The sequence below is a fragment of the Phocoena phocoena genome, chromosome 14 (genome assembly GCF_963924675.1).
Source record: "Phocoena phocoena chromosome 14, mPhoPho1.1, whole genome shotgun sequence".
NCBI lineage: Eukaryota > Metazoa > Chordata > Mammalia > Artiodactyla > Phocoenidae > Phocoena > Phocoena phocoena.
This window is the reverse complement of record NC_089232.1, coordinates 58,980,441-58,997,189: the sequence shown is the minus strand read 5'-3', so window position 1 is coordinate 58,997,189 and position 16,749 is coordinate 58,980,441. Positions and strand designations below refer to the sequence as shown.

Below are 16,749 nucleotides of genomic sequence, written 5' to 3'. Positions count from 1 at the left end.
GCGTCTGCCTGCCGATGCAGGGGACGCGGGTTCGTGCCCTGGTCCAGGAGGATCCCACGTGCCGTGGAGCAGCTGGGCCCGTGAGCCATGGCCACTGAGCCTGCACGTCCGGAGCCTGTGCTCCGCAGCAGGAGGGACCACAGCAGTGAGAGGCCTGCGTACCGCAAAAAAAAAAAAAAAGACAGCAGGTGTAGCTATACTTAGACAAAATAGCCTTTAAGTCAAATACTGTAACAAGAGACAAAGAAGATCATCATATAAAGATAAAGGGGTCAATTCATCAAGGGAATCTAACAATTGTAAGTATTTATGCTCCCAACATCAGCGCACCTAAGTATATAAAGCAAATATTAACATAATTGAAGAGAGAAATAGACGGCAACACAAAAATAATAAGGGACTTTAATACCACACTTTCAACAATGGTCAGATCATCCAGAAAGAAAAATCAGTAAAGAAATATTGGACTTGAACTATAATTTAAGCCAAATGGATCTAACAGACATACACAGAACATTCCATTCAAAGCAGGAGACTACATTTTCTTCTCAAATGCACATGGAATATTCTCCAGGACAGATCATATCTTAGGCTATAAAATAAGTCTTGACAAACTTAAGAAGACTGAAATCAGATCAAGCATCTTTTCTAACCACAATGGTATGAAACTAGAAATCAATAACAGAAGGAAAACTGGAAAACTCATAAATATGTGGACATTAAATAACATGATCCTGAATAACCAATGGGTCAAAGACAAAATCAAGAGGGAAATTTTAAAATATCTTTAAACAATTGAAAGTGGAAACACAACATACCAAAACTTATGGGATGCAGCAAAAGGAGTTCTAAGAGGACAGTTTAGAGCAATAAATGCCTACATTACGGAAAAGAAAAGATCTCAAATAAACAATCTAAATTTACACCTCAAGGAACCAGAAAAAAGAACAAACTAAGCCCAAACTAAGCCAAACTAACTACACCCAAACTAAGTCCAAAGTTAGTATTATGCATAATAGGAGCACCAGAAGGATAGGGGGGAGAGAGAAAGAGAAAAGAGCAGAAAAAATATTAAAAGAAATAACAGCAGAAGACTTCTCAAATTTATTGAAAGACAATAACCTACACAGCCAGGAAGCTCTAAGGAGTCCAAGTAGGATACACCCATAGATCCCTAAACAGACACAGTATGTAAAAATGCTGAAAGTTAAAGACAAGGAGAAATCCTGAAAGCATTTAGAGAAAAACAACTTGACACTTCCAGATATAAACCCAGTAAGATTAACAGTTGACTTTCTGGCAGAAACGATGGAGGCCAGAAGGCAGTGACATAATACATTCAAAGGACTTAAAGAAAAGAACTGTCAACCAATAATCCTATATCCAGAAAAGCTATCTTTCAAGAATGAAGGTGAAATTAAAAGTTTCTCAGATAAAAGCAGAGAATTTGTTGACAGCAGACCTGAGTTACAAAAATATACTAAAGGAAGTTCTTCAAGCTAAAGCAAGTGACCCTAGATAATTTGAATCCACACACAAAAAAAGGAGCACCAATAAAGGTAATTGTGTAATTACAAAAAAAACCCAAAACACAGAAACCCCCTCCCCTCAAAACCAACAAAACAGTGTAAATGTATATTTTTCTCCTTTCTTCACATAACCAATTTAAAAAGCAATTGTATAAAATAATATGTACATAATGTAATATCGGACCTGTGATGTACAGAAATGTAATATATTTGCCAATAACGAACAAAGCAGATCAGTGGGAGCATAGTTGTATTGGGTTAAGAAAATGATTACAGATGGTAAAGTAATAACTGTAACAATGTACAGCTGGGGAAGCGACCTAAGTGTCCACTGACAGATGATCGGATAAAGAAGACGTGGTAATATATACACAATGGAATATTACTCAGCCATAAAAAAGAATGAAATAATGCCATTAGCAACAACATGGATGGACCTAGAGATTATCATACTAAGTGAAGTAAGTCAGACAGAGAAAGACAAGTATCATACGATATTGCTTTATAAGGAATCTAAAAAAAAATGATACAAATGAACTTATTTACAAAACAGAAATGGACTCACAGACATAAAAAATAAACTTATGGTTACCAAAGAGGGAAAGGGGGAGGGGTAAATTAGGAGTGTTGGATTAAAATATACACACTACTATATATAAAATAGATAAGCAATAAGGACCTATTGTATAGCACAGGGAACAATACTCAGTATCTTATAATAACCTATAATGGAAAAGAATCTAAAAAAGAATATAAATACACACACACACACACGTATAACTAAATCACTTTGCTGTACACCTGAAACTAACACAACATTTTAAATCAACTACATTTCAATTAAAAAAAAAAGAAAAGAATGTACAGTTGCATTTGTAATATTAATAGATGTAATATGTATAACAATAATACTGCAAAAAGGAGGGGAAAGGAATACAGCTGTATGAGAGTAACATTTCAATACACTACTAAAATTGAGCTAGTATAAATGTGAAGCTGATTCTGATATGTCAAGATGTACAAGATAAACCTTTGGGCAGTCACTAAAAAACAAAACAAAAACTCAAAAAAATATTGTGAAAAAAATCATTAAAGAAATTAAAATACTTAATTATAAAATGTTCATTTAATGATAATACAAAAGAAAGCAGTAAAGTAGGAACAGAGAAACAAAATAGACAAGAGACATATAGACAACAAAAAGTAGAAGGGTAAATGTAAATTCCACTATACCAATAACATTAAATGTGAATGGATTGAACAATTCAATCAAAAGATAAATTATCAGACTGTATAAAAACAAGAATCAACTATATGCTATCACTTTAAATTCAAAGATACAAATAAATGAAAAGTAAAAGGATGGAAAAAGACAAATCATGCAAACAGCAACCACAAGAAAGTTGGAGTGACTATACTAATATCAGACGAAATAGACTTTAAAGCAAAAAATGTTAGAGGGCTTCCCTGGTGGCGCAGTGGTTGAGAGTCCGCCTGCCAATGCAGGGGACACGGGTTCGTGCCCCGGTCCGGGAAGATCCCACATGCCATGGAGCGGCTGGGCCTGTGAGCCATGGCCGTTGAGCCTGCGCGTCCAGAGCCTGTGCTCCGCAACGGGAGAGGCCACAACAGTGAGAGGCCCGCGTACCGCAAAAAAAAAAAAAAAAAAAAGTTCTTAGAGATAAAGAACATTTCATAATGATAATAGAGTTAATCCATGAGGAAGATATTAACAATTACAAATACATTGCACCTAATAACACAGCACCAGAATACATAAAGCAACAATTGACAGAAATAAACAGAGGACTTCCATGGTGGTGCAGTGGGTAAGAATCCACCTGCCAATGCAGGGGACACAGGTTTGAGCCCTGGCCTAGGAAGATCCCACATGCGATGGAGCAACTAAGCCCGTGCACCACAACTACTGAGCCTCCATGCCACAACTATTGAAGCCCGTGTGCCCTAGAGCCCACGCGGCACAACTACTGAGCCCATGCACAGCAACTACTGAAGCCCGCAAGCTCTAGGGCCTGCATGCTGCAAGTACTGAAGCCCGTGCACCTAGAGCCCAAGGGAAGCCACCGCAATGAGAAGCCCATGCACTGCAATGAAGAGTAACCCCTGCTCACTGCGACTAGAGAAAGCCTGCATGCAGCAACGAAGACCCAGTGCAGCCAAAAAAAAAAAAAAAGAAATGGACAGAGAAATAGACAATGCGTAACAGTAGGAAACTTCAATACCCACTTTCAACAATGGTAAAGAACAACTACTGTAAGTCCCCTACATACGAACGAGTTCTGTTCTGAGAGCTCATTCGTAAGTCCAATTTGTTCCTAAGTCCAACAAAGTTAGCCTAGGTACCCAACTAACACAACCGGCTATATACTGCTGCTTTTACGCTTGCTTCTGGACATCCTGGGCTTGAAATAAAGATACTGTACTACTGTACTCTATACAGTACTGTACTGTAAAGTACACAAAAGCACAACTACTTGTAGAGGATGCACACGTGACGATGTTCGCCAGACACATGAGCTAACTTATGTGATTGGACATGCAAACACATGTTCACATCTTTGAAACTTCACAACTTGAAGGTTCGTATGTAGGGGACTTACTGTAGACAGAAGATCAATAAAGAAATAGAAGACTTGAAACACAGTATAAACCAACTAGACCTAAGAGACATCTATAGAACACTCTACCCAACAAAAATATACATTTTCCTTATGTGTATAAGGAAACTTTTCCAGGACAGACTATATGTTAGGCTATAAAAAAAAAACCTCAATAAATTTTAAAAGACAGAAATGATACAAAGTATGTTTTGCAACCATAGTGGAATGAAATCTGAAATCAAAAGCAGGGAAATATCTGGAAACTTCACAAACATGTAGAAATTAAACTAGGTCTCTTGATAGTCCTTTCTTCAAAATCCTTCATAATTATTCATATTTATTGTTTCTTTTATGTTTATCTTCCCTCCCCAAAAGCTCTCTGAGGGCAAGGATTATGTCTATTTTGATTACCAATGTACCTCTAACACAATGTCTGACATATAGAAGAAATTCAATATGTATTTGAAGAATGGCTGAAGGTTGAATAAACGACTGATGTGAGAATGGAGATTCATTCATTTATTTATTCATTCCACAAATATTTATTAAGCACTTATTACGTGCCAAGTCCTAGGGATATAACAGCAAAGACAACAAAAATTCCTGCCTCATGAAGCTTATCTTCTACAGAGTAAGACAGACGATAACTAAATACATAATATCAGTTAAGTGCTATGAAGAAAATACAAAACTCTGAGAGTGCTATTTTAGATAGAGCAGTTGAGTTAGAGTGGTCATCTTTCTGAGGTCATATTGAGCAGACACTTGATCATTCAGAAAATGAGTCATGAAATATTTGTGAAAAGTACATTATAAGCAGAAGCAATAGTAGGTGAAAAGGGGCCAAGTCCAGAACATCTTCAGTGCACTGGGCCGGATGAAGAGTAAGGAGTCTGGTGGGTCTGCAATATAGTGAGCAAACGAGATGAGGTCAGAAAGTAGACGGCCATGTAGGTCCTGGGAAGAACTTTGAATTTTATTCTAAATATAACAGAAAGTCACTAGAGAGCAGAAGCAAAAGCTTGGTACGACTGACTTAGGTTTTAAAACAATTACTCTAAAAAGGGAACCCTCCTACACTGTTGGTGGGAATGTAAATTGGTAGAGCCACCATGGAGAACAGCATGGAGGTTCCTTAAAAAACTAAAAATAGAGCTACCATATGATCCCACAATCCCACTCCTGGGCATATATCCATAGAAAAACATGGTTAGAAAGGATACACGCACCCCAATGTTCACTGCAGCACTGTTTACAATAGCCAAGACATGAAAGCAACTTAAATGTCTATCGACAGATGAATGGATAAAGAAGATGTGGTACACATATATAATGGAATATTACTCAGCCATTAAAAAGAATGAAATAATGTAGGGGACTCCCCTGGTGGTCCAGTGGTTAAGACTCCGTGCTCCTAACACAGGAGGCCCGAGTTCGATCCCTGGTCGGGGAACTACATCCTGCATTCTGCAACTAAGAGCCCACATGCTGCAACTAAAAGAGCCCACATGTCACAGCTAAAGATCCCACGTGCCGCAACTAAAGATCCCACATGCTGCAACGAAGATCCCATGTGCTACAACTAAGACCCGGCACAGCAAAATAAATAAATAAATAAATATTTAAAAAGAAAGAAAGAAAGAATGAAATAATGCCATTTGCAGCAACATGGATGGACCTGGAGATTATCATACTAAGTGAAGTAAGTCAGACAGAGAAAGACAAATATATGATATGGCTTATATGCGGAATCTTAAAAAAAAAAGATACAAATGAACTTATTTACAAAACAGAAACAGACTCACAGACTTAGAGAACATCGCAGACTTAGAGAACAAACTTACGGTTACCAGGAGGGAAGGGTGGGGGGGAGGGATAGACTGGGAGCTTGGGATTGACATATACACACTGCTCTATTTAAAATAGATAACCAGGGACTTCCCGGCGGTCCAGTGGTTGAGACTTCACCTTCCAATGCAGGGGGTGTGGGTTCAATCCCTGGTTGGGGAGCTAAGATCTCACATGCCTTGCAGCCAAAAAACCAAAACATAAAACAGAAGCGATATTGTAACAAATTCAATAAAGACTTTAAAAATGGTCCGTATCAATAAAATCTTTAAAAAATAAAATAAGATAAAATAGGAAACCAACAAGGACTTACTGTATAGCACAGAGAACTTTGCTCAATATTCTATAATAACCTAAATGGGAAAAGAATTTGAAAAAGAATAGATACATGCATATATATATATATATATAACTGAATCACTTTGCTGTACACCTGAAACTAACACAACATCAAGTATATTTGTCAATCAAATATACTCCAATAGAAAATAAAATTTTTTTAAACATTCAGATTAAAATTATCTAGAAAAAAAAATTACTCTAGCTGTTTTGTGAAGAATAAAAAGTCTTTAGGGAGGTGAGGAGAACCAGGAGGCCAGTTAGAAACTACTGCAGTTGTTCAGTCTGGAGATAAAAAACAAAACAAAACAAACAAAAAAACCACAGTGAGATGGACTAGGGTGGGAGCAAGTGGAGCTGAAAAGTGGCCATAGATTCTCAATGTATTTTAACAGTAGATCAATTATATGCAAGGAATGAGAAAGAAGTGTCTAGAATTACTTTAAGATTTTAGGGCCTAGATTAACTAGGTGAATAGGGGTCCTGTGCTCAGCCATGTGATCAAAATGGGAATAGTGGGGAGGAAAAGATATGGGGAGTGTCACAAGTTCAGAATGAATGTTACATTTGAGATGTCTTCTAGATATTCAAATGGAGATATGTAGAAGGTATTAATAGTTGGAAATACAAGTCTGCATTGAGGGGAAAGGTAAGATTTTTCATTTACTTCTCTAAAACTCCTATAAGTTAAATATCATTTTCTATATTTTATAGCAGAGGAAACTAGAGAACAGATAAATTACATGACTTGCCTAATGTCACCAACTATAGAAGCAAAGTCTGGAGCCAGGGTTTGAAACAATCCATTCAACTCCAAAGATGAAATTCTTTCCCCCATATTTCCCTCTTACCCCCCAAACATGTACTTTGTATCTTCAATTCAAAACTTAGTGTTGGGACTTCCCTGGTGGTCCAGTGATTAAGAATCCACCTTCCAGTGCAGGGCACGCGGGTTCGATCCCTGATCAGGGAACTAAGATCCCACATGCCACGGGGCAACTAAGCCCACGTGCCACAACTACTGACCCCGCGCACTGCAATGAAATATCCCGCGTGCCACAACTAAGACCCGACGCAGCTAAATAAATAAATAAAATGAAAACAAAACAAAGCCAGCCCCCCCCCTTGATTTATGCCTGGGTCTTAATTTGTAAAGGTGACTGAGTGCTGACACAGAGAGATCAATATCACTGAAAGAAAAGTTTAATGTTACTTACAACTCCCCTAGAAAGGAGAGGCATGCCATGCCACGGTGGGCCACAGGGGGAAGCACCAGTGTCAGGAGGAGGCAGAAAGGAACAAGAGTAAGGCATAGGCTGTAGCCTTTCTTGGGTTTTCCACGGGAAAGGCGAGGCAGGGCAGGGTAATCAGTTTAGGATTGGCTCGTTTGAGCAATTCCCACAGACGCTGAGGCATAGGGTACCTGGCCCCAGACTGATTTAGGGCAGGGGAACTACTAGCTTGGCGGTTAGGCAAAGGAGGTGGTTGGAAGTGGATGCAGGACTGGTTGTTTTGCATATGAAAGGCGCGCTCACAGGTTAATTGTTAATTAGCTAGCCCTGGGAATGGCAGTTTCTTCCCGGCCAGGTAGGCCCACAAGACGCCAAAATCTGGGAAGATTCCAACAATCTTTGTTCACCGTGGACACAGGAACCTAAGTTTGGCTGGAAGAGTATCCTTTGTTTAACATCCAAGTTTGGCTCCCAGGAACAGAATCACCAAGCTGGGCGCTGAAAACTGACCACAAACCATTCCCCTCCCAGGCAAATCTCTGACTCATCCCATATATCCAGCTCCTTGCAGATACCCAGACCTGGTACCTTTCTTCCAGCATACATCGCAGCAAATCCTCTCCCCAAATAGCCACCCAGTGGAGATGGAGACAGAGACAGGAAACGAAACCTGAGCCCCTCCAATCCCACCCTTTATCCTGCTCCGAGCCTGAATTCAGCTCCCCCCGCCTCCAGCCTGAGCGTGGACAGCCTCAGCTGCCGACCCCCGCCAGGCCCGGTCTCAGGGCCTGGGATCCTAATGCCCCAGACTCACCGGCCCCTGCCAGACAGGCTGTATCCCACCGGGCCGGGAGGCGCCTCAGACCCTGACCACTCCGGGATAGGGAGTTGGTAGAAGGGTCCGCACACTGACTACTGGGGCGACGCGCAGACCACGCACACGGAAATACATCCCTCATACGCGCAAGGGAGGCCGCCCCGGGCTCGCAGCGCTGCTTCCCGTGGCGTCTGTTAGGACGCGGCGCCCACCGGGATCTCACCTGGAGCAGCTCCGCAGCGGCCCAGCTGCAGCGGCCCAGCCCTGACGCCTTCTGATTCGCTCAACCTCGGGCCTTTGCCTATTCGCTTCCGGGTGAGAGGTGCCTGGTCGCCCTAGCAACCAAGTCGCAGTCTGCGCTGAGCTACTGTTTCCTTCCCTCCAGGCCACAGAGCTGGCGGCCAAGGGGGAATCGCAGAGTCCAGAAAATCTCCCCAGCACCCCTGTGTCAAGTGAGTGTCCCATCCTCCCAACGCCCCTTTAAGTAGAGCTCGCACTGAGCCGGAGCTCGGCCCCTGGCAACTCCCGTACAGGTGTGACATATTTCCTGAGCGTGGTGGGATGGGGGCGCGGAGAACCCGTGCTGTGGGAATCTGGAGACCTGGATTCTAGCTCTCATTCGGCCATCGATTCGCTGTTGTGACACCTTAGGGAAGTGCCAACGTCTCTGGTTTCAGTTTCCTCTCTGTTGTCAGTCTCGATCTCTTAGGTTCCCTCCCTCTAGCTCCAAAGTTTCGGACGTGGAACCATTTAAGGGCAATTGAAATACTTCGGTTTCTTGTGTGATCACGTTTAGTGCTCTGCTTAGTAAGCCTTTAACGATTGCTTCCCAAGTGCCACTCATTCACTAAACTTTCAGTTCCTACCAGTAAGTGCTAAGCACTGAGCTGGACACGAGGGTGGGAAAAGAGATTTAACTAATCTGTGATCCTGACCCAGAGAAGTGGAGTGTGAGAAGGGATTCTGGCACAAAAGCGTTATTTTAATAGGGCCCTAAGTACTACATTAGGGATAGACCTCCTGGGGGCTCCTGGAGGAGTCTGGGGGTGAGGGGAGATATGAAAGGCCTTGTCAGGTGATATCTGTTTTCCTTTACGCCTCTTTCTGGGAAAAATTTTCAACCTTGTGTTCCAGTTCACTAATTTACTTTTCAACGGTATTCATTCTGCTATTCAGCCCTTCTAAAGAGGTTTATTTCAACAATTACATTATTCATTTCCTAGATTGCTAATTATTTTTTCATAAGCAGCTGCTCCTGTCTCAAGGCTGCTATACCCTCCCTTTCTCTCTGATGATGTTTAAGTCTTCTGCCTATTGTGTTATTAACTCTGTTTCCTCAGAGGGGATGAGCTTCCAGCCTTTCTCAACTGGCACTCATTAATTTTTCAATTAAAAAGATCAGTTCTCTTGTCCCATCCACAGAGATTCTGATTCAGCAGTGTGGAAGGGCGTAGGAACTTGTAAAGCATCCCAGATGATTCTAATGGATGGCCACACTTTGAGTACCATTCTAGTAGACTATTGTCCTAGAAGTTATAGTTTACTTATCTTCACATACGTTTTCTTCAGTATTGGCAAAAATTAGTTTCTAACGTTTTAGTCCACTAAATGTCCCAGGGCCCTGAGGCATCAATTCCACCCCTCCTCCACCCCCTAGGCCTGCGGTTGTCTTTGTCCCTTTTTCACCTGGTCTCCATTCCAATATCATTCTGTTTGGACCCCACTGCCTCCCCCATCCCTTCTCACTTACTATCTTTCTTTATTTTCTATTTCCTTCCACTGCCAAAGCAGAGAGTGCTCACTACCTTACCTCTGTGGGACAATCAATAGATCATATACCCAAGAGAAATAAAAATATATGTCCACACAAAAAATTATACATGAATGTTCATAGCATTATTCATAACAGCCAAAACTGGAAACAACCCAACTGGCCATCAACTGATGAATAGATAAACAAAATGTGTTATTTTTGTAGCATGGACTATTCGGCAATGAAAAGTGGTGAAATACTGATACATGCTACAGCATGGATGAACCTTGAAGCTAAGTAAAAGAAGCTAATCACAAAGGACCACATATTGTATGATTCCATTTCTATGAACTATCTAGAATACACCAGTACATAGAGACAGAGAGTAGATTAGTGGATACCAGGGGTTGGGTGAGTTTTAGGGTAATGGAGAGTAACTGCTAATATGTACAGGATTTCTTTTGGGGGTGATTAAAATATTGAAAAATTAGATTGTGGTGACAGTTACACAACTCTGAGTATGCTAAAAAATGAATTTTGTATACTTTTAAAGGGTAACTTTGGTGGTATGTGAATTATATATTAATAAAGCTGTTATAATAAACAAGTAAAAACTGATCATCTAGACAAAATCATTTATTTCCCCAGGACCCTACACTAGACTATGGAAATGCCAAGTAATCATGATATGCTTGTGATCATATGACGTGAGTCTATTTGGTTAGCTCTTAAAGCAAATATGTTATAGGTCTTATGATGTAAAAATATTTAAGCTTATGTGACTTTTCTGAAATCTTTTAAAACAGCTCCAGAAGTATTTAAGATAAACTTTATATTTCCGAATGGAGACAAGTATGGTAAGCATACATTTCAATTACTTTTTTCTATACAGACTAAAATTAAGTAGATTAAGGGTACAAAACTGAGACTGTTACACTTTATAAAACTACTACTGAGATATTAACTCCATTAAATAAAATAACATAGAAGTACTAATGGAGGAACAGATTTTAAATCTAAACTCCAATGTTAAGTATAGACAGTGTGCCTTGGAAAGCTATGGGAGGGCCATAGCCATATGTCAATCTTCTGGGCCCTTGAGTGTCAATGATTACAAGACCTCGGTCCACAGAGCTCCTCATCTCTGGTCTCATCAGTTTCAGTGCTAGGAAGCCAAAGAGACCCATAGGGGATGCAGTTCTGATTAAGCCTGAGCATAAATATTTTATTATCTAGTCAAACAGGGTTCCCTTTTATAATCCTCAGTATTTCTCTCTTGTTTAGATGGGGATTGTACAAGAACATCTTCTGGAATATTTGAGAGAAATGGCATAGGTATTCATACCACTCCTAATGGGATTGTCTACACAGGAAGCTGGAAAGATGACAAGGTATTATTGTTGTTTTGAGCATTGATAGTGGATAAGTAACTCTATTGGTTAAATGATTCCAGGCATTTCACCATTAATCAAAAAACACATATGAGTAGACCATGCAATAAAAATAAAAAATGATTATATTTAACATATATGAACATAAGAATAGTATTAAACTCATGCAGAGAGCTAATTATCATCATTATCATCTTTCTTATTTCCTATTCATTGAGCAAAGTGAACTCATTACATAGTTTTCTCATTGAATCCTCATAGCAGCCTCATGAGTCAGATACCATTAATGTTCCTATTTTACAATTGAGGGAAATCAGGCTCAGATTTCTTGCCCAGCTAGTAAGTGATGAAACAAAAATGTGTTCTCAGGTCTGCCTGAATACAAATTTTTGTTCTTAACAACTTCTTTGTGCCATTTCTGGGCTAACTAAACTGATTGTCCTTTAAGCTTTTTGATATAGTCAAGGTATCTTGAGGACTCCTGTTATTATCATCATGGACCCCCAAAATGTTCAAGTGCCCCAGATCAGAAACATTGACTTGGTGAGCTTCACAGAAAGATACATACAAAGGACTGTGATAAAATGTTATCTTATTTTTGTGAAAATAAAGGATGATACAATGATAGATTAAATAATAACAAAGTAGATGATAGAGATGTGTACATTTTTGAAATGTTCTAGGGAACTGAAGATTAGTTACTGAGGTAATTTCCTTTGTTACAAACAGATGAATGGTTTTGGAAGACTTGAGCATTTTTCAGGAGCAGTATATGAAGGAAACTTTAAGGACAATATGTTTCATGGACTGGGGACTTATACATTCCCAACTGGGGCAAAGTACACTGGAAATTTCAATGAAAATAGGTAAGTTTAAAATAAAATGTCATTGTAGTTCTAAAAGAGTCTTTTCAGGCACATTCGCTTAAAAACTTAGTTGATGCTAAATTTCTTTTGTAATGTATTTAGTTAAAATATATTTATAATATATTTTGGAAAATTTGGGTTCTATGTTGGGGAAAAAAATGTTATAAGAGAGGCTAAGGCCATCATGAGCCTCCAAAAGAAAATATCATTCTTGGTGATAATCTATTAGACTTTTCATTTATTTCCTCTTGACTTCTGTTCCTATAGAACTTTTTGCAGTCATATTGGAAATGGAAAGCTTGTTGCAATTATTGACAATATTTAGGCCAAAAATTATTTTCACTTGAAATATCTTGATAAACTTTTGTTTTTAGTTTTAAATTTTATTTTTTCTTCCAGTTTGAGATATAATTGGCATACACTGCTGTATAAATTCAAGGTATACAGCATAATGATTCGACTTACATACATCATGAAGTGATTACCACAGTAAATTTAGTGAACATTCATCATCTCACAATGACACAAAATAAAAGAAAAAAATATTTTTCCTTGTGATGAGAACTAAGGATTTTCTCTCTTAACAACTTTTACATATAACATACAGCAGTGTTAATATATTTATCATGTTGTACATCACATCCCTAGTACTTTATTTATCTTGTAACTGGAAGTTTGTACCTTTTGACCACCTTCCTCCAAATCCCTACCCCTACCCTCCACCATGTATCTTCCCAAGCTTAATCCTCACACCAAATACCATGCCGTGTCATCTAGAAGTTCATGGTTCATTTATAACTACCCCTTTATTATTTCCAGAATTGAAAATGCAACCTAATTGCTATGAAGTGGTTGATACATATTGAGGAGGGTAGAAAGTGTTCACCTGTTCTGATGCCAAGTCTGTGATGACAACATGTAAACTTTTCCCACTGATGTTAATAAAGGGAGAAAACTCTAACCCATGGGATAAAGGTCTGTTTGGTTATGTGAAGTGCATTTTCACCACTCTGAAGAGTCCAGAAAACACCAGCATAGAGCATAGCACCTCAAACATAGTTGAAGGTCAATAAACATTGGTTGAATAAATGAATGAACTAATTAAGCCAGATAACCAATATAAACTTTTTTGACTGTTTTGGTCTAAACTAAGCATATGTAATCCTAAAATCTTAGACACCAAAATTTGTATAATGACAATTTTTGTTTGGAATAGTAATTTCTTTTTTTGTTTGTAGGATGTGAAAGCAGGATGTCAGGTTTTAGAACAAAACTTGATAATGGAAAGATATAATTCTTCAGACATAGTATATAATATACTGGACAATCATATCTGGACTGTAAATTTTTGGTCTTGGTTAATGAACACACTTATTTTTTACTATTACAGGGTGGAAGGTGAAGGACAATATACTGATATCCACGGCCTAGAATGGTGTGGTAACTTTCATTTCACAGCTGCTCCAGGCCTGAGGCTAAAGCTCCACATGTAGATATTCTGCATTGAAGTTTTAATGTGGTAATTGCAGCTTTTAGTTGTAAGGAAAACAACTAAATGTCATCTGCAGTAACTTCATACACTACCTATATATTGTAATTTTGCCAATAAAACCATCACTCCTTTATGCTTTTTTGAACTTTCTTTTGATCATCTTATAATTAGTTTAAAATAAATTATGTAGGGACTGCCCTGGCGGTCCAGTGGTTAAGACTCCGTGCTTCCACTGCAGGGGGCACAGGTTCAATACCTGGTCCGGGAACTAAGATCCTGAATGCCACACGGTGTGGCCAAAAAAGGGGGGGAAAAAAAAAGAAAGAAAAGAAATTAATGTGATTCAATAGAGAGTTTGCTCATTTTAAGAAAAACTATGCAGATCTTGACAAAGTCAATTTCCAATCCTGTGCCTGAGTTTTGTCATCTTTAAAAAGTGTATCTGGGGCTTCCCTGGTGGCGCAGTGGTTGAGAGTCCGCCTGCCGATGCAGGGGACACGGGTTCGTGCCCCGGTCCGGGAAGATCCCACATACCGCGGAGCGGCTGGGCCCGTGAGCCATGGCCGCTGAGCCTGCACGTCCGGAGCCTGTGCTCCGCAATGGGAGAGGCCACAACAGTGAGAGGCCCGCGTACCGGAAAAAAAAAAAAAAAAAAAAAAAAAGTGTATCTGGGCTTCCCTAGTGGTGCCGTGGTTAAGAATCCACCTGCCAACGCAAGGAACAAGGGTTTGAGCCCTGGTCTGGGAAGATCCCACATGCCGCGGAGCAGCTAAGCTCGTGCACCCCAACTACTGAGCCTGTGCTCTAGAGCCCGTGAGCCACAACTACTGAAGCCCGCGCGCCTAGAGCCCGTGCTCCGCAGCAAGAGAAGCCACTGCGATGAGAAGCCCGCGCACCGCAACGAAGAGTAACCCCCGCTCCCTCAACTAGAGAAAGCCCACGCGCAGCAATGAAGACCCAACACAGCCAAAAATAAAATAAATGTATATATATATATAAAAAGTAGGGCTTCCCTGGTGGCGCAGTGGTTGAGAGTCCGCCTGCCGATGCAGGGGACACGGGTTCGTGCCCCGGTCCGGGAAGATCCCACATGCCGTGGAGCGGCTAGGCCCGTGAACCACGGCCGCTGAGCCTGCTCATCCGGAGCCTGTGCTCCACAACGGGAGAGGCCACAACAGTGAGAGGCCCGCATACTGCAAAAAAAAAAAAAAAAAAAAGAGTATATCTGTGTGTTAAAGGAAACTATCAAGAAAATGAAAGAACAATCCACAGAATAGGAGAAAACATTTGCAAATCATATATCTGGTAAAGGTTTAGTTTTCAGTATACAGAACTCATATATAAATATATATAAATAAAAAGACAACCCAGTTTAAATATGGACAAAGGATTTGCATAGACATTTCTTCAGAGAAGATATACAAATGTCTGATAAGCAAACAAAAGATGTTCAACATTATTACTCTTTAGGGAAATACGAATTAAACCCACAATAAGATACCACTTCCCAGGACTTCCCTGGTGGCGTAGTGGTTAAGACTCCGTGCTCCAAATGCAGGGGGCTTGGGTTCGATCCCTGGTCAGAGAACTAGATCCCATGTGCATGCTGCAACTAAGAGTTCACATGGCACAACAAAGGAGCCTGCCTCCCACAACTAAGGAGCCCATGTGCCACAACTAAGGAGCCTGCCTGCCACAACTAAGACCTGGCACAACCAAATAAATAAATATTAAAAAAAAAATACCACTTCCCAATCTCTAGGATGGCTATATTTAAAAAGACATAATAACAGAGATTGGCAAGGATGTGGAGAAATTGGAAAACCCAAATATTTCTGGTGGGAATGAAAAATGGTACAGCCGCTGAGGAAAACAGTTTCTCAAAAAGTTGACATAGGACTTCCCTGGTGGCGCAGTGGTTAAGAATCCGCCTGCCAATGCAGCGGACACAGGTTCAAGCCCTGGTCCGGGAAGATCCCACATGCCGCGGAGCAACAAAGCCCGGGCACCACAACTACTGAGCCTGCGCTCTACAGCCCGTGAGCCACAACTACTGAAGCCTGCGTGCCGAGAGCCCATGCTCTGCAACAAGAGAAGCCACCACGATGTGAAGCCCACACGCTGCAACGAAGAGTAGCCCCTGCTCACCGCAACCAGAGAAAGCCCGTGTGCAGCAACAAAGACCCAACGCAGCAATAATAAAATATAAAATGAATAAATAAATCTTTAAAGAAAAAAAAATTGACATATAATTACCATATGTCCCAGCAATTCCTAAGTATGCACCCAAGAAAATTGACTTGTATACAAATGTTTAGAACAGCACTATTCATACCAGCCCAATACTGAAAACCCAGATGTCCATCGACTGATGAATGGATAAATAAAATGTGATATATCTGTACAATGGAATGTTATTCAGCCATAAAAAGGAATGAAGTATTGACACATGCTCTAACATAAATCAACCTTGAAAACATTGTACTAAGTGAAAGAAGCCAGTCACAAAAGGCTACATATTATACGGCATTTTATGTGAAATGTCCAGAATAGGCAAATCCATAGAGGCAGGACGTAGATTAGTGGTTGCCAGGGAGGAGGAGTTCAGAGGCATGGGGCTTCTCTTTGGGGTGATGCAAACGTTCTAGAATTAGTGGTTGCACAACTTGTGAACATGAAAAACCACTGCATTGTTCATATTAAAAGGGCAAATTTTATGTATGTTATGAGTAGGGGAGCAAAATTTGCCACCCCAAAATGTGTCTCTCTGGCATGAGGATTAATTTAGGGAGATTATTTTTAAGAAACAGAAGACTCCTGAAGTCTTTCTTTTTACCTCTGCCCTGAGCTGCCTAAAGAGT

General features: G+C 40.2%; 1 protein-coding gene across 1 annotated transcript; it reads left to right on the top strand.

The window, feature by feature from the left end:
* Nucleotides 1-8,729: 8,729 nt before the first annotated feature.
* MORN2 (MORN repeat containing 2) lies at nt 8,730-14,016 on the top strand. Its single transcript, XM_065891477.1, has 5 exons — nt 8,730-8,838; nt 10,946-10,996; nt 11,424-11,530; nt 12,260-12,396; nt 13,787-14,016. The coding sequence occupies exons 4-5, from the start codon at nt 12,260-12,262 to the stop codon at nt 13,887-13,889; spliced, it is 240 nt and encodes a 79-aa protein (XP_065747549.1). The 5' UTR covers nt 8,730-8,838; nt 10,946-10,996; nt 11,424-11,530; the 3' UTR covers nt 13,890-14,016.
* The last annotated feature ends 2,733 nt before the right edge of the window (nt 14,017-16,749 follow it).